Below are 19,122 nucleotides of genomic sequence, written 5' to 3' on the forward strand. Positions count from 1 at the left end.
AGAGATTGGCTATACTAGCCACCCTCACTCTCTGTATAAAGTTTCTGATTGTTGTATATTCTTGTTTTCCCCCCTCTCTTTTCCTAATCCCCAGTTGCTCGCCCTTGTTATAATGTAACTTTTGACTCTGCAAATATCTGCCTCTTGTAATATGTTTATTGGCTATGTTATTGTTAAAACTTTTGTTCGATGTAAACCAAGTTGATTTGATCTACATCAAGAAATTCGGTATAGAAAAACCTTAAATAAATAAATAAATATATTGCTTATATTCTATTAATGCAAAGTTATACATGGTATTGCATTCGTTCAGTTACTATGTTATATTGTAAAGCGCAATGCTGAATTACTGTTTGAATGTAAACCGAGGTGATGTTACTTACGTACCCCGGTATAGAAAAAATCTATAAATAAAAATAAATAAATAATACATTATTTTAAGCAATATTGAGTAAGTCTCTGAACAGCAAAGTTACCTGAATCACTTTAGCTGAATATATTCAGGAGAAGATGCATCCCACTGAATACACAGTTACAGTTATCTGGGTACCTTTAATCCACATAACTTGGCCGCTCACAGCTTATTCAATATAGAGCTCAATAAATCACTAGAGAGAACATTTGATCTTTACTTTATGTGGTTCCTGATCTTTTTGTGAGCTGCTATACATGTTACTTTGGAATCAGCACTAGCAAAAAGTTAGAAAGATAAGATGAGGGAAGTGCAAGCTGGCTGCATAGTACAAGTTATGTTTGTTGCAGTTTGTCCTAGATTTTAGGTTTCCTGCTTTCAGCAGCACATAGTGCTAACCTCCAGACCCTGTATCTGTCCATTTGTCCATATGTATGCAAATCTGAAACAAGTATATCAATGGACAGATAGGCAAGGAAAAAACATTAGACACGTTTCATTTGTTTTGAAATGTGCCTTATAAAACCCAGAAAATTAAAGAGATATTTCAAGAGTATAAACTTACTACTGCAAAGCAATGACAGTATAATTGCATGTACTACACAAACTGTTGACTTCAATAATACTTACTTTCAGAATATTTTGGGTTTCATTCCATTTATTTGTCCACTCTTTAGTTAGCTCTTCTACCTGCAAAAAAAGTCACAGACATAAGTTAACATAGCCTTCCATTTTTAACTGCTTATAGAAAATGTTTGCGAAGGCTGCAGTCTTAATATTTATATTTATAAACTTCTGCTGAAAGACATACAAGTAGTAGAACTAAAAATTCTATGGAGTTTCAGAATTAAAATGTTAAAAATAAAAAAATGTTAAAAACATGACAAATAATTTCCTGTTGTGTTAGGTTCTGTGATTTTCCAGCTCTCAAACTGGTCTCAAACACAAAAGTTGAGAGTCATTGAAAAATCAAACAGTGCATCAGACTTGCATGCATTGAAATTAGTTTTTACCCCATTCATCAACAAACCGAACTCCACATAGCTCAACGTAAAAAACTGTTTCATTGGGAGGCAAAGCATATATGTACAAAAAAAAAAGTGAACTCCAACAGTTGGATAAGTCTGCACCTACCTGAGTCAATACTTGGGGGAAACCACTAGACCACTCCTTGAGTGAAAGAATAGCCTAGTGGATAGAGCAGAAGGCTGCAAACCAGATAAGGCAGGGTTCAAATCCTGCCGCCATGCTTTGAGACCTTGGGCAAGTCCCTTCACTCTCCATTGCCACAGGTACAAATTTAGATTGTGAACTCTGTAAGGACAGGAAAATACCTACTGTACCAGAATATAATCAGCTTTGCAGTGCCCAAAAGGTGGAATATAAATCAACTGCAATAAACATCTTTGGCAGCAATTACAGTTGTGGGCCTGTTGGGATAGGTTTCTGCCAACTTTACATACCAAGATTTGTCAATATTAGAATATTCTTCCTTTCCAAACTGTTCAAGCTCAAAGATTTTTATATACTTTTATCCTGACAAGTGCACCATTCCCCACCAATGAGAAACATCGCCATAACATGAGGCTGCCACATCATGCTTCACAGTAGGGATGGTATTTTCTATTATGATGCGCTGTGTTGGGTTTGCGCCAAATAAAACACTTTGTATTTAAATCAAAGCTTTATTTTGGTTTTATCATACCGCAAAACTTTAGCCACATGGCTACAGTATTCCTCAAGTCTTCCTTTGCATACTTCAAATGAGGTTTAAGGTGGGCTTTCTTAAGCAATGGGTTCCTCTTACCACCCTACCATTCAGGCCAGATTTATGGAGTGCCTGAGATATTGTCACATGCACACTTCGACTAGTCTGGGCTATGGAAGTCTGTAGCTCTTTCAAAATTGCCATTGGCCTCTTGGTTGCCTTCTTGATAAGTCTCCTCTTTGCTTGGTCATCCATTTTGGAGTGATGGCCTACAGGTGCTATATACCTTCCACATTTTGTTTTGACTATGTTCCAAAGGCTATTATAGCAATTCTTTTATACCCATCCCCAGATCTGTTCCTTTCCATAACTGTTACGGAGTTTTTTTGTTTGTTGGTTTTCTTTTTACAGCTCCTTGGTGTTCATGTTTGTGCAGGGAGAACCAACAGGAACTGCTGAATTTATTCTGTTATCATGTGATGCGATGCAATTTAACATACATGACTCAGTAGAATTCACTTGATACATGCTTTTAAAGGCAATTGGTTTCACCCAAGCTGTTAAGTATATAGAATTACTAAGAAGTACAAGGGGGATGAACAATTATCCAATCAAGCTATTCCAAGTTTTTATTTCTACTTCATTTTCTAAGGAATTATATTTAATTTATTTTTAAAAACATTTTATATACTGTTCAAATTAGCCAAAGCTCCCATGTCAGTTTACAAAATAACATACATAAATTAACCGGGCATAAAATTACATATGTTTGTTAAGGACATCTTTCCACATAATCCCTATATTTATTCAAAATTATTATAGAATATGTTAGAATGTGTTTTAAAATATGTTTTTCACTTGCCAGGTAGATGTGAGGATAAATAGAACAAATACTATTTTAATTCACTTTATTTCTAGGCTATAAGGCAACAAAAGGTGAACACACTGAAAAAGAGTGATGCCTTTCTGTAGCCAGTGTACAAACATACAACCAAAAAAAGACAGACATAAAAAACACAAACATAATTTTCAGTGGGATAACTGGTCAAAACTCATCTGTGACCATGACAGCACAGAATTATGTAAAACACTAAGTAAAGATAAGTAATTAGACTTACAACTTGCAAAAAATGATTCACTACTTTTTCCTTGCCTTTTATTGTCCTGCATTCCTCTCCTTTTTCTATTTTTATTTCACCTCTTAAACAAAGTCATTATTTATTTATCTATTTATTTATTTATTTATTTATTTATTTAAAGGGCTTATATAGTCCACATCTTCCATGAAGGTTCTGTCCAGAGTGGATTACAAAGCAACATTCACAATAAGTAAAAAAACATTGATATACATAACAAACAAGAACAAATGCAATTCTTAAAATATATATAAAACTAAAATATGGTTAAAACCCCCACGTCATTCTTTAATATCTTTGGGATTGCTTCTATAGATGAAGGCAAATATTTTTACTGGGCTACTACAAAATCTAAGTTTTACATTATGAACAAACAAGATTAATGGGAATACTATAACTCTTTGCACATAAAATAATACCAAGTTTATATACAAATCTATATTCTTCATTTTGAAAACCAATTTATTTAGATTGAATAAATGGCCCTGAGATGCAATTTACTTTCTTATAAAATTGTTCAATCTTTTTTATTATTACTATTTTCACATAGTTATATGAGAGTACAAAGACTAAGAGCAAGGTGTAGTAAGGATTTTCTCTTGTACTGTGCCCAAAGGGCTTGAATCACCCCCAACAAGGCACTCAAAAAAATAAACTACCAAAAATTGTTTATTGCCATAGGAAAATAAATGTATATGTATCCTATGCTCTGAAAAACGCGCTAAAAGGTCCTGCATGCCTATCTTGAAAATACCATTCACTTTATTTAGAGTTTTAGGCTAGTTCCGGCTCTTTGGTGCATAATTCATTAGCAGCTTAAAAACAATATACATGAGACTAATTATCTGTTTTCAGACATGCAAAGTTGCTCTGCTAATGCCAGCAATATCCAAAACAGAGTAAAGGACATGCATGCAGAAAACTTGTGGCAAACCAAGTGCAAACTAAGGGCGCCCTCTTCAATCATCATTAGACCTACCTAAGACTTGCCATATTAGGTCAAACCAAAGGTCCATCAAGCCCAATATCCTGTTTCAACAGTGATCAATCCAGGTCACAAGGAACTGGCAGGATCCCAAGGGGTAGAGAGATTCTACATATGATTTGACAAATTTACATATGCTTGATGTCCAATGTATACAGATCTATCTCACGCATATTCACTGTGGCAATCCTATTGTGGATAGTTGTGTCTCCAGGAGAGGATTGGGAAACACTGTCTTACAGTCTAATTTTTCATGTTTTTCTCTGATTTTTTTATCCTTTCATCTCACCCCATTTCCCTTCTAACATTCGTATTCTTTAACTTTATATGCTCTCTGCTTATCACTCTTTTCTACTCTTGTTTTTCCCCTTTCAATACTATACCCTCCTTTAACCTGTCTAGCTTCCTTCCAAGCCCTGCTCTTTACCCTACATACATGGCTCCCTTCCCAAGACTCTTCCTGCCTTCCCATAACTTCCTGCCTTCCCATAACTTCTTTTTACTATCTGTTCCTGTCTCTATTTTACTCAGTTTTCTTAAATTATTTTCTTCCCCTATTATTACCTCCTGGCCACCTGACAAGACTCCCATTGCATCTCCAGGTCAGATCTTCAAAGTTGTTGTACTGTTCTCTCTCCTCTTACAGTTTAATCATCAATCTACTCCTGTGATGCTGAACAATGATATTTTGCCTGGATCCCCAAACAGAACCAGTTTCAGTTTCCTCTCTGTCAGGGTTAAGAACTAAAAAAAGTCACAGAACCAGAATCAAGAAAAGGAGCAGATAGCTGTTGCAGCTGTTTGCTTTTCATTTGAGCTGAACCAGGTAAATGAACAGGTAAATTAACAGACGTGCCGCCCTCCCCCACGAAGGACAGCGGCACGACGGAAAGGGGAAGGGGGGAGAAACGCGCGGCGACGCAGGTGGCAGCCGTCAGTGCGCGATCAGGCCCTTACCCCCACCCCCCGCGCGAGCGCGATAACGTAGCTGTTAAGCCACGTCCCGGGCGTCGGTGCCTATATCATGCATTGGCGATGCAGGCCGATGACGTCGTCAGCCCTTTAAAGGGCCATGACGGAGGCCCGGGAACCCCTTTTCTTCCTAGCTCACACTGGAAAAATTGCTCCCCAGCCAACCACAGCCGGCAGCAACGCAGTAGGGAGATGGAGGGATCGCGATGGAGGGATCGCAGGATGTGTCTGCCAACACTGTTTGCACGGTGGCTCCACATGACTGAGGTTGCTGGCGTTTTTCGGCTGAGTCCCGATGCACATCCAGGGCATCTTTCTTGGGGGGCCCAAGACGGGCAGCGGGAGGGGAGGGACAGCGCTGGGATCTCCCACAGTGGGAGCGATGGGTTGGTCGGCACTGAGGGATGGCCCATGGGTCCCCCGCCCGGCCACACGTGGCAGGGAGCGCCAGTGGCCCTGCAGGGAGCACCAGTGGCCTGGGGGGACGGACCCGGTGAGAGGGTTGGTCCCGGGCGGAAGAGGTAGAGGCAGGCTATGGGAAAAAGGGGTTTAGAAGGGAGGCAGCAAGCAGTGAAAAAGCCGACATCCGGATGAGCACAGGCAGGCAGCAGCACGGTAGGGGTATAGAGGGATCGCGCGCCATTGCCCGCCAACCCGATCGGCAGCAGGAGAGAAGGGACAGCGTGGGGATCCCCCCGATCCACATTTGGAGCAAGGGGGGGGGGGGGGGGGTTGGCGCAGCGGGATGGCCCAGAAGTTCCCTTCCCCGGGCACACATGTGCTCGGAACACCGGGGGCCTGGGGGGAGGGACCCGGTGGGAGGGTTTGTCCCAGGCGGGAGAGGTTGAGGCAGGCTATGTGCTCTTTCCATCTCAAACAGACTAAAGGGGGTTCAGAAGGGAAGGGAGTGGATTCCCAGCCAGGGGGTGGGGGGGACAGCCGGCAGGCTTCGCGGTGGGCTGGGAGGCGCTCGGGGCAGTAGAAGGCTCGGCGCACAGAGAGGCAAGTGCAGCATGGTCGCTGCAGCAAAATATTGTATTGGGGTGAATAGAGGGGAATTCGATGCGTGGGCGGGCATTGGAGGGCGTGCAAGCAGGGAATCAGCACTGACACCCTGCACCGAGAATGGGGGGGTTGGTGGGTGCGGAGGCATTTTCAGATTAAAAAAAAAAAAAAAAGGGATCTTGTGGCGAGCATACAGGGGTGGGAGCGGTTATGCCCCAGTAATCTGCAGGTGGAAAGGAACGCGAGGATGTGTCCCCGAACCCGGCATCTGAGTCAGATAGCCTTTGGCAAGTGCCGATCCAGCCTGAGTGGCTCAATTGGTAAAGCATGAGACTTTTAATCTTTAGCAAGAGTAATTTAAAAAGGAAAGAGAACACTGTGCGAGGTAGAGGAGTAGACCAGGGATTGGAGCTGCGGTCTACAGGCGGGTCCCCCTATTCCCCTTGGGACTGAGGGCTGGTCACTTTGCATTATACTGAGAGGATGGCCGGGGAGGGGTTGACAGGGGCATACAGCAGTCACACATACCCTTCATGGCAGAACTCGGACAGCGATAACTGGCATTCGAGAGCGACATGGGGATGCAGCGCTCACTGCCCATTCCCGGGATGAAACAAGGCAGGGAGGCCATGGGGATTGTGCACTGTATGACATAATGATGTAGCCAACACAGCTATCAGCCAACTTGGTGCGCCTGGCCAGTACCGCCAGAAGGAGCCTTTGCTAATCAAGAAGGAGGACAGGTGCAGCGAGCAGCAGCAATGGCTAACGAAAAAAGACCAAGGACATGGGAAGGAGATAACGTAAGAGACGTATCGGAAGCCCACACTAGCGTACCAGCATCTTCTTCGGGCGGAGCTGACAGTACAGGGACACAGAGCGACAAGCAGGGCAGCGAGAATCGAAACACAGAAAAAAAGACTAAACACCAGTCAAGCAGAGCGACCTTCACACACGGAAGACAGCAATGCTGGTGAGTGGGAATAATGATGGGGGAGGGGCCAGAAGACAGGCTCCACTGATGCAAAAACAGCACGGTCCCAGCTGTAAAAGGAACAGAGTGCAAGCGCAGGACAAGTTCCAGCTTTGACTGTTCTTCTTCTACATCATCGTCAGATTCAGAAAACGGACCTAGGTTAAGCTGCGAAGCCAACATCCTGCAAGCGTACCAAGACCACGAGGACTGGGCATGGCTCAACTATGGGGGAAAAATTCCAAAGAAAAAAAAAATCGGTTCATGGCTTAAGGAACACAAGGTCAGACTTCGAATGCAGCAGAGGACACGCAAAATGGCGGATCAACAAATACGCTCCAGAAATATAAGAAGGTCATCTCCCATACGCTCAAGAAATCTAAAAAGATCATCTCCCAGCAGGCATTCAGTCAGGCAGGCGCTGTCACAGGGCAATGCATACTGACGTGATAAGTAAGGCATCATCAGCAACCCAACATACACACATAGTGCAAAAGAGGTTAGAGATCAAAACGACACTCGGAAGAATAGCCGGTCCTTTCCCATGGCAACCTTTCCATAACATGTTCCTTTCGCCATGGGCAACCAGTTATAAAAGAGAGAAAAAGGCAGAGTTCAGCTCATACAGAATCTGTTATATCCTCGCAGGAGCATGCCACCAGAGAAGTGCTCAGATCAATATGCATCATTCGATTCGGCAGTAGCACTACTCAGTACATACGGCGCAGGTGCTCGGACGGCAAAAGCTGACATAGAAGCGGCCTTCAGACTCCTTCCAGTATATCCAAGTAGTTTCCTTGGATGGGAACCTTGATGTGACATAGGAGGTTAATGACCAGAGAAAGTGGGAAAAGGAAGTTCCACCTGCTAAGAGAATTCCAGTCCATCACAGAGGATTTCAGTGTGCCATCGGCACACAGCAAAACTGAAGGTCCAGCAACAGGTCAAAAACTAGACAGGATAATACAACAAACAGCATCGAAAGGGATAATGCTACGGGTTGTGCAATCCATCCTGGGTACCTAGAACGTTGCATGTTGGGTTATGGCCATGGAAGAGCCTTCACGAGAAGACTAGCAGCCACAGTTGGGATACATCGCCCGCATCATTTACTAAGAGTTGCAAAGGATCTACGTGCAGATTTCACAGTGGCAAAAGGGGGGAGCACACCAATGGAGGATTGCCAACCACCTCCGAGTTAGTATGCAGATCTGTGGCACTAGCTACATAGACGTCACAGGGACGGAGCTACTATGTGAATGAGTTCCTGGGAGAAAACGGATGGAGGCAAGGCCACATTACAGACGTCTTAATTGTCAAATACGTCACCACGGCAAAAGAGATCAGTGTCTCTAGGAATGCCGCGGAAAAACGCCAGGCTAGGCCTGTCACTCCTGACAAAGCGCGCGAGAAGGGTGACACCACTAAGTCCTTCATTATGAAGAAGATAACGACAGGATGGTTAAAGAAAGTGGGGCCTACCATCAATGACACACGAGTTAAGCACTCTCAGGACTCTATTAGAATCGACTTGCTCGTCTAAATTGGAAACTGAGCTATTTCGTATGACCTCTCACTCGCTTTCTTCAGAGCATTGAGATTGAGCGAATTGGCCAACAATGAGGGCACAGGTGATAGTGTATTACTTCGGAGGAACGTGTTGGACGCCAGAGGCGTTAACTACCACCATACACAAATCCAAGGAGGACCAAGCCGGAAGAATAGCCACGCTGTCACAAACGCAAGGCGGGGTGTGACAGCTGCACAATACGCAATAGTATTTGGCAGTGAGGCCATATGGGGGGTGCATCTGCGGAGTCATGCAGTCAGAACCCCCGTAGCCAGATATCAATTTGCAACGGGACTTAAAGCAGCAGTTAAGAAAAGGAATTGAAATTCACTAAGCACTCTTTCAGAATTGGTGCGGCTACAAGCGTGGCACAAGCTGGGCTTCAAGCAATCATGATAAAGAAAATTGGATGATGGCGATCCAACGCGGACAATACGATAGACCTTATGGTCTAGGGGTGAGGATACGTGGTTCATATTCAGGCGGTCTGGGTTTGATTCCTGGAGGGGGTATCCCACGGAAATTTGGTTGGATAAAGTGACCACATCTATACAAAATGCTTAATTATATCTTGCAGATACGCCGAGTGCTAAGCGTTTAGCATGGATCATTTGGCACTCCTATATATGGGTGGCGGAGAAGAGAGCACACAGATGAACCTATGGACCACACTTAGGACTGACACCGCCAGAGTGGGTCATCACATGGATGGGATAGCTCGGCATGCGGCAGGCACAGTTATTGCCCCTACCTCGGCACTCGAGGGGCTCGAGGCATGCTCTGGAGGTAATAATAATACATCTGGGGGCAAGGACCTGTGGACAAGGACCGGTGCTCTTTGACGGTTGCAGCATATTTAACAATGCTTTACAGGATGCCAGCAGGGCATAGTATGACAAGAAAAAGACATAGGCCGCAGCTTATTCATTAATTGGGGGGACACGAGGCAAGGGTCCACCTTACCTCATATCTTGGCGGTTACCCGGGCCGATTGGGCATATTGCAAGTGGTGCTGGTGACATCACAAGATGGCGTGGTAGCCGATCAGCACCTTGGGCAGCGCAAAAAGGTAGGGGCACAGAATGTACCGATGGTCGGGGCCCCCTTGCTTGCGGACAAGGCAGGGGGGCCCATGGAGTAAGGCTGCCTTGCTTGGTCCCTATGGCAAGCAGCAGTGGAGACATCACACCGGCTCGGGTACCCAAGAAAGTTTTTTCTTGATGTATTAAATAAAAGCTGCGGCCTTATTATACCAACAACAGTTTCTTTGTTTTCCATGTTTACAAAAGTGAATGCAAAATTTGTCTAAGGTACTGTAAAGAGGCAACATTAGGGATGACGACCACGTGGGTAAAAGTGGTGGCTGCTAGCGTTAACAGAAAATCGCATCAAATTTCTATGTGCAGTGAAGGGATTAATTAACTTATGCAAGCACATACAAAGTATACACTACCAATATAGCAGAAAACAGGAGTTTTTTAGGACCCCCCCCCCCCCCAACTCCACTCTGATTGGTTGACAGCATGAAGAACATTAACTTACTTGCCCTGCAATCTGTATTTCCATCAAGATCTAATTTTTACCTAAACTTCACTTTTTTCTTAACATTTGACCAAACAGTGACATGTTATGCTATTAGTCTTGTTAAGAGTATGATCTCAAAATCAGAATTTTGTTTTGTTTACAGAACACTATCAGCTAAATTTTAATTCCCCTGTGCACGGGGAAGACGGGGGTTACATAAGCGGCCAGGCCTTATGCGTGCTGCAAGCATTTTAGAAGAGGCCCAGCTGTGCACGTAATCCCCTGTTATGCGCACAAGAGCCAGGCCTCTATCAAGGGGTGGTCCCGGGGGTGAAGAGCTGGTCCAGGGGGGTCGGGGTGGAGCTGGAGACTGCCGGTGCAGTGGCCATTTGTTGCTGTGTCGGCAGCCTGCTCATGCACGCAACTTACGCCACGAGCTGGCGTAAGTTGCGTGCATGAGCAGGCTGCCTGTTCGGAAATAAAGAAAATAAAAAAGGTAGGGCCTTCCAAGGGGTCGGGGAAGAGAGAGGGAGGGTAGGTAGGGGAGTAGGAAAAGTTCCCTCCCAGTCCCCAGGGCTGAAATAAGTTTTAGAACAAAAGAAAAAAAAAAGAAAAAGGTAGAGGGGAAAGGGCGGGGGAGGTAGGGGAAGGTGGGGTAGGGGCGTAGGGAACGGGGGAAGGCAGCGCGGCTCGGTGCGGGCTCGGCGCGCGCAAGGTGCACAATTGTGCACCCCCTTGCGCACGCCAACCCCCGATTTTATAACATGAGGTGCCTGCGCACTCATGTTATAAAATCTTGTGTCCACGTGTGCGAGCCAGGGAGCGCAAGCACATGGACGCGCTTGCGCAAGTTTAAAAATCTACCCCATAGTGTAATAAAAAAAACAAGACAATGACCAGCACATACAACAATGTAATTAGTGGAAACGCTGTAAAGCAAAGCTATTAATCTGTAACCAGTGTTCTCTATGGACAGCAGGAAAAATCAGTCACACGTGTATAACATTATTCAACATTATTGAGGATGAAAAATTTACTAGTTAGAGTTAGAAAGGACTTAAAGTTTTATCGGCACATGCACAGCTGGCATTTTTTTTTTAATTAATGTGCACACATTTGTACAAACCTGATTCTACTTTGTCATTATGAGGTATTATGTTTAGATTAAGGAGGGAAAAATGCACATTATCCATTTTAGAATAAAGCTGTAACATAACAAAATGTGAAAAACTGAAGGGGTCTGAATAGTTTCTGAAAGCACTATACCTGTATCATTTGCTAACAAGCAAATTGTGAATATATAGAGACATGAAAATACAAATAAAAAACATTTTAAAATGTTTGCATGCCAATGCCAGAAATCTGAACAATAAGATTAGTGAGTTAGAATATATGACATTATACAAGAATATAGACATTATAGGCATTTTAGAGACGTGGTGAAAAGAGGACATACTGATATCAGGGTATGAATTATATTGACGTGAATTATATTGACGTGATAGGGCAGATCGAATTAGTGGAGGGGTGGCACTATATGTAAAAGACGGCAGTCAAGCATGGTAAAAACTCCTACAGGAAACAAAATGTGCTGTGGAATCCTTATGAATAGAAATTCTATATGTGACAGGAGAGCGTATAGCAGTGGGTATATATACTACCAGCCACCTGGCAAACATGAAGAAACAGACTTTGAAATGTTAGCTAAAATTAAAAAAGCAAATAAATTTGGCAACATAATAACCGGAGATTTCAAATACCCGGTATTGATTGGGTCAATGTCTCATTGGGACATGCTAGAGAGGTAAAGTTTCTAGATGCCATAAATAGCTGTTTCATTGAGCAGCTGGTTCTAGAACAGACTAAAGGAGCAGCTACTTTAAATCTAGTCCTCAGTAGAACACATGACCTGGTACGAGGGGCTACTGTGGTAGAGCCGCTAAGCAATAATGATCATAATGCAAACAAATTTAACAATCACTGGGGGGGAAGAACATTAAGTAAAACTTAAAGGACGTGAATAGTGGTGTCCCACAATGTTGAGATTACTTACCTGATAATCTCCTTTTCCTTAGTGTAGACAGAAGGACTCAGGACAAATGGGTATAGTATGCTCGTGCTAGCAGTTGGAGACGGATCCGACGTCAGCACGGGTATATATACCCCCACAGGAAGCGTAGCAACTTAGTAATCTTCCTTGCAAAAGCTGTTATGGATGTGTGTACTGACGCTCAGTGAAATAGTGTAACAGGATTCCCCTGACAGATTGATAGTAGCTGGAGATCGCCAGCATTCCCAACCGGAAGGCGTCGACACCTGGCAAAGGAGAAGCTCTTATGTAAGAAGAATGACATGATTTCCCTTGAATCGGTGAAACCAATATAGACAGGCAGCTGGGCGGGATGCTGAGTCCATCTGTCTACACTAAGGAAAAGGAGATTATCAGGTAAGTAATCTCAACATTTCCTGGCGTGTAGCCAGATGGACTCAGGACAAATGGGATGTACAAAAGCTTTACTCCCAGCCTGGGCGGGAGGCTGCCTGAGGACCGTGTAGAGCCGCCCTCGCAAATGCTGTGTCCTCCCTGGCCTGGACATCCAGACGGTAGAATCTGGAGAAGGTATGGAGGGAGGACCACGTCGCCGCTTTACATATTTCTGCAGGCGACAGCATCCTGGATTCTGCCCAAGATGCCGCTTGTGCTCTGGTAGAATGAGCCTTGACTTGTAGAGGTGGAGACTTCCCGGCCTCTATGTAAGCTGCTCTGATAACTTCTTTAATCCAGCGGGCGATGGTGGGCCGAGAGGCCGCTTCACCTTGTCTTTTCCCTCTGTGCAGGACGAACAGATGGTCCTTCTTTCGTACTTCTTATGTCATTTCCAGATGTCTGGGCAGCAATCTGCCTATGTCAAGATGGCGGAGTAAACGCCCTTCTTCAGATTTCTTCAAACCCGCCGTGGTAGGCAAGGATATAGTCTGGTTAGGGTGAAACTGTGAGACCACTTTAGGTAGATAGGAAGGAACCGTGCGAAGATGGATAGCCTCCTGAGTGATTCTGAGAAAGGGATCACGACAGGACAGTGCTTGCAGCTCCGAGATGCGGCGTGCGGAACATACTGCCAGCAAGAATACCATCTTCAAGGTTAGAGAACGGAGAGACAAGCCCCGAAGGGGTCTGAAGGTGGATCCCGCGAGGAAATCCAAAACAAGGTTGAGGTTCCACAGAGGCACTGGCCACTTCAGTGGCGGACGAAGGTGCTTGACTCCTTTCAGGAAGCGAGAAACATCTGGGTGCTTAGCAATAGTCTTGCCGTCCCTCCTGGGACGGTAGCAAGACAGTGCAGCCGCCTGAACCTTGATGGAGCTGAGGGAGAGACCCTTCTGAAGCCCCTCCTGCAGGAAATCCAGAACAATCGGGATTGTGGTCGCATGTAGGTTGGTGCCATGAGTGTCGCACCAGGCTTCGAATACTCTCCAGATCCTTACGTAGGTGAGGGATGTGGAAAACTTGTGAGCTCGGAGGAGTGTATCTATCACCGGCTCCGAGTAACCTCTTTTCTTCAGTCTAGCCCTCTCAATGGCCAGACCGTAAGAGAGAATTGAGCCAGATCCTCGTGGAGGATGGGACCTTGATGAAGCAGGTCCCTGAGAGGAGGCAGAGGAAGGGGCTCCCCTGCCAGTAGTCTTCTCATGTCCGCGTACCAGGGTCTTTTTGGCCAGTCTGGTGCCACTAGAAGAACTAGGCCCTGGTGCTTCTGAATCTTGTGGATGATGGCGCCCAGCAGAGGCCACGGAGGAAAGGCATATAGCAGAGTCCCTGGAGGCCATGGCTGAACCAGGGCGTCGATCCCGTGTGAGAATGGATCTCACTTGCGGCTGAAGTAACTGGGTACTTGAGCATTGGACTTGTCCGCTAGTAAGTCCATGTCCGGAATCCCCCAGTGATCCACAATCATCTGGAAGGCTGTGGGTGACAGCTGCCACTCTCCCGGATTTAGGCTTTCTCTGCTGAGGAAGTCTGCCGTGGTGTTGTCCTTTCCGGCAATGTGGACGGCGGAGATGTCCTAAAGATTCGCCTCTGCCCAAGCCATCAGCGGGGCTATCTCCAGAGATACCTGTTGGCTTCTGGTTCTGCCCTGACGGTTGATGTATGCCACCGTGGTGGCGTTGTCGGACATTACTCTGACTGCTCTGTTCTTCAGTCTGTGAGCAAATCGTAGGCATGCCAATCGGACTGCCTGGGCCTCTAGACGGTTGATGTTCCACGCTGACTCTTCTCTGTTCCACCGCCCTTGCGCGGTGAGTTCTTAGCAGTGTGCTCCCCAGCCGCTCAGGCTGGCATCTGTGGTGAGCAGAGTCCACGTGGGGGAGGACATCTTCGACCCCCTGCTCGTGAGGTTGGGCTGCAACCACCACCGTAACTGGGTCCGTACTCTGGCTGGCAGAGGTAGGTGCGTGGACTAGTTCCGAACGCAGGGGCTCCAGCGAGAGAGCAGGGAGCGTTGCAGAGGTCTCATATGGGCCCTTGCCCAAGGTACCACTTCCAGAGTGGATGCCATAAGGCCAAGAACCTGCAGATAATCACAAGCTATGGGTCGACTGGTTCCCATCAAGTACCGGAGACGCACCTGAAGTTTTAACCTTCTTTTGGCCGTGAGACTGACTGTGTCTGCCTGGGTGTCGAACTGGACTCCCAGGTATTCCAGTGACTGGGAAGGCAGTAGGCAACTCTTGCTGAGGTTGACTACCCAGCCCAAGCTTTCCAGAAGGGCGATCACCCTGTCGGTCGCCCGATGGCTCTCCTCTCGTGATTTCACCCTGATCAGCCAATCGTCTAGGTAGGGATGGACAAGGATTCCTTCCCGTCTGAGCGCCGCTGCTACCACTACGACCACCTTGGTGAAGGTCCGCGGTGACGTGGCTAACCTGAAGGGCAGAGCCCGGAATTGGCAGTGGCGTCCTAGAACCTTGAAGCGTAGGTAGCGCTGATGCTCCGGATGGATCGGGATATGCAGGTAGGCTTCTGACAAGTCTAGGGCCGTGAGGAATTCTCCTGGCTGTACTGCGTTCTTAACTGAGCGCAGAGTTTCCATGAGAAACCTCGGGACCCTTAAGTATCGATTGACTGACTTGAGGTCCAGTACGGGCCGAAAGGTGCCCCCTTTCTTGGGTACCATGAAATAAATAGAATAGTGTCCAGAATTCACTTCCCATGCAGGTACAGGGATGATGGCTTTCAGGGACAGGAGCCTCGCCAGGGTAGCTTCCAATGCTGCCTTCTTGTGTATGGGACACGAAGATTCCACAAACTTGTCCGGAGGGAGATGATGAAAGTCCAGATAATACCCCTCTCGGATGATGGCGAGGACCCACTGGTCCGACGTAATCTCGACCCATCTGGGGTAGAAGAGGGTTAACCTGCCCCCTATGGCTCCGTCCCCCAGATGAGTCGGTGGATTCTCATTGTGAGGCGCGGCCGGGACCTGAGCCCGGGCCGGCTCCCCTCTTGCGCTGCTTGGTCCGAAAGGACTGATTCCGGGCCTGAGGACGAGGCGCCTGGTAGCAACTCCAGTAGGGAGTGAAGCGCTGGGAGCCTCTACCCCTGGAGGGCCTTAGAAAGGCGCGCTGGTTTCTTCTGAACCGATCTTCCAGCAGTCGAGGTACTGGAGAGGCGCCCCAGGTGCTGGCCAGTCTATCAAGGTCACTGCCAAACAGGAAAGAGCCCTTAAAGGGCAATCTGGTGAGGCGTGTCTTCGAAGGAGCATCGGCTGACCAATTCCGGATCCAGAGCTGCTTCCTGGCGGCTACGGAGGATGAGATCCCCTTGGCTGTTGTCCGGGCTAGGTCTGATGCAGCATCCGTGAGGAACGAGAGAGCTGACTCCATGTCTGCTGCTGGAGCATTGTTCCTGACCTATGACAAACAGGAACGCGTCACCACTGTGCAGCAGGTTGCGATCCGCAAAGATAGAGCTGCCACCTCAAAAGTCTGTTTCAGAATGGCGTCCAGTCGCCGGTCATGAGGCTCCTTGAGGGCCACCCCCCCTCAACTGGAATAGTAGTGCGCTTGACCACAGCGCTAATCAAGGCGTCCACCTGAGGGCACGCCAGCAGGTCCTGAATAGCCGGTGCCAGGGGGTACATGCCTGTCAGGGCCCAACCCCCTTTGAATGAGGCCGCTGGTGCAGCCCATTCTAAATCTATTAGTTGTTGTGCCGCTTGCAAGAATGGAAAATGGCGGGCTGTAGGACGAAGACCTTCCAGCAGGGGGTTCTGCGCAGAGGGTACCGTAGCGCTGGGACCTGTAATATCCAACTCCGCCAGGCACTGAGATACCAGGTCGGAGAGATCCTCTTTAGGGAAGAACCGCCGCATGGTTCTATATGGCTCAATCCCAGAGGGAAGTTCCCCCTCGTCCGGGAGTTCGGACTCGTCCAGTGAAACATCAGGGTCCGTCTGACCCGGACTGTCTGGAGGTGGGAGGTCCTGCTCACGATAAGGGCGTGAGGGTCCAGGAACAGGATCCGCTGGTGCCGCAACTGCGGTAGCAGCAGCAGCAGCAGGAACCGCAGGAACAGCAGCAAGTGTAGGGCCTGGGCGGGAAGCCGTTTGCATCTGTACAAAGGCATGAATCCCCTTAAAGAGATCCACCCAGGAAATGGAGGCGGTCTCTAATCGCCAGGGTACGAGATCCCCCGGGATTCCAGGTTGGTCGAGACTGCCCGCTAAATCCGGGGTAGCCCCTGGGGAACTGTCAGCCAATCGTGGCTGAGACTGGTCCTGGCCCGAGGGTCCCACGGCCTCCTCACATTGGGCACATAGGGAGTCTGGCTCTTCACTGTGCGTGGCTCTAAGCTGGCATACAGAGCAGAGGCCGAGGGCTTTAATGCCGGAGGCAGGAGGCGCCCCTGCTGAAGACGCTGAGGCATTCTGTTCCATTGAAAAATATGCGCTTAATATAACAGGCGCGTAATGATAAGCGGCAGCAATATGCGCTCAATATAACAGGCGCTTAATAATAATATGCGGCAGCAATATACGCTTAATATAACAGGCGCTTAATAATAATATGCGGCATCAATATACGCTTAATACAACAGGCGCTTAATAATAATATGCGGCAGCAATATACGCTCAATATAACAGGCGCTCAATAATAATATGCGGCAGCAATATATGCTCAATATAACAGGCGCTTAATAATAATAATATGCGGTAGCAATATACGCTTAATACAACAGGCGCTCAATAATATGCGGCAGTCCTTATACGCTCAATGATATCCAATATGCTCTCAGCAATATGCGGCTAGCAATATACGCTCATGGTTATCCAATATGCTGTTCAGCAATATGCGGCAGCAATATACGCTCAATGATATCCAATATGCTCTCAGCAATATGCGGCTAGCAATATACGCTCATGGTAATCCAATATGCTCACAGCAATATGCGGCTTAGCAATGTACGCTTAATAATATGCAATATGCTCTCAGCAATACACAATATGCGCGTAGACAGAGACAGGCGCCTATCATGGGCGCTCAATACCTGAGCAAGGCCAACAAAATGACGCCCTTCCACGGCATGCCTCCTCCAGGCCACACCTCCAATCCTCGTTCCTCGGAGACCAAACAGTAAAAGATGTATGCCTTACCTGATCCTCGGCGCTTCCTGGCTGGAACCCAGGCGGTCTCCGGCTGCGGGGGGAGAGGGCAAGTACCTTCACCGCCGCGCTTTGAGGAAATGCACCCGCTGCCTCGTCCACGCCGGGACCGAGGCGCCTCGTTCGCCCCGCCCGAGCCTCGCCCGGGGGCTACGTCCCTGCCGCGATTCGGCCACCGGACCGAGGACTTAAACCTCCGGGGGATCACGGAAATCACCCCGGGAAACTCAACTGGGGGAGGGACCCTAAGGGTATCACCGCAGGAGTGCGGGGCTCGATGGTGCTGTAGAAGTTTAGTAAGAAGAAAGTAGAAAATAGAAAGTAGATTGGAAACACGCTCAGCGAGCGTGCAGGCTCTCCAAACTGCTTTGGAGACGGAAATTACTAAGTTGCTACGCTTCCTGTGGGGGTATATATACCCGTGCTGACGTCAGATCCGTCTCCAACTGCAAGCACGAGCATACTATACCCATTTGTCCTGAGTCCATCTGGCTACACGCCAGGAAAGAGTCTATTTTATCTCCCCTGCTCTTTAACCTTTTTTTTGGTTCATCTTCCAAAAATCATTCATGAGCAGGGTTACAGCTATTATGTTTATGCAGATGATGTACAAGTTGCTGCTTCTTTTAACTCTGATACAGTTTTGGACATGTCTAGGTTTAATGACTGAATAAGATTGCTGACTGGCTTAGTTCACATAAATTACTGGTGAACCCACAAACATCTGAGATAATTTGGTTTGGTTGCCGCAAGTCCAACATTAAGCTGCCACCCTCTATGAATAATTGCAATATAATTTTGATGGAGCACATTAAGATTCTTGGAATACACTTGGATCAAACTATGAATAAGCGAAGAAACAGAGTGATCGGTGTAAAGCAGCCTTTATTGGAAAGAGCCCGACTCTGGCCAAGTTTCACTCCCTCAAGAGCTGCCTCAGGGGCTATTGTTGTAAATTGTCTTCAATTATGATTAATCAATGTACTGTCAAAAAACATGTATAGTCCAGGCTGAGCAACTTGGTGTGATAATCTTCAACATTTGTTGAGTAAACATGTAGAATGGTGTAGCAACATTTAGCAGTAAATGTGTTCCTAAACACGGTTTCCAAAGGAATGCATTTATACCGGTCTATACACTAAGTATTGTTGCTACACCATTCTACATGTTTAC

At 46.9% G+C, this 19,122-nt stretch overlaps 1 protein-coding gene across 1 annotated transcript in view; it reads right to left on the reverse strand.

Moving 5' to 3' along the window:
* Positions 1–19,122, reverse strand: part of KIF16B (kinesin family member 16B) — a 742,061-nt gene that overhangs the window by 490,110 nt on the left and 232,829 nt on the right. The window contains 1 exon segment of the mRNA XM_029596778.1: positions 1,043–1,102. Coding sequence (XP_029452638.1) covers positions 1,043–1,102 — 60 coding nt within the window.

Source organism: Rhinatrema bivittatum, chromosome 3, assembly GCF_901001135.1.
Source record: "Rhinatrema bivittatum chromosome 3, aRhiBiv1.1, whole genome shotgun sequence".
Lineage (NCBI taxonomy): Eukaryota > Metazoa > Chordata > Amphibia > Gymnophiona > Rhinatrematidae > Rhinatrema > Rhinatrema bivittatum.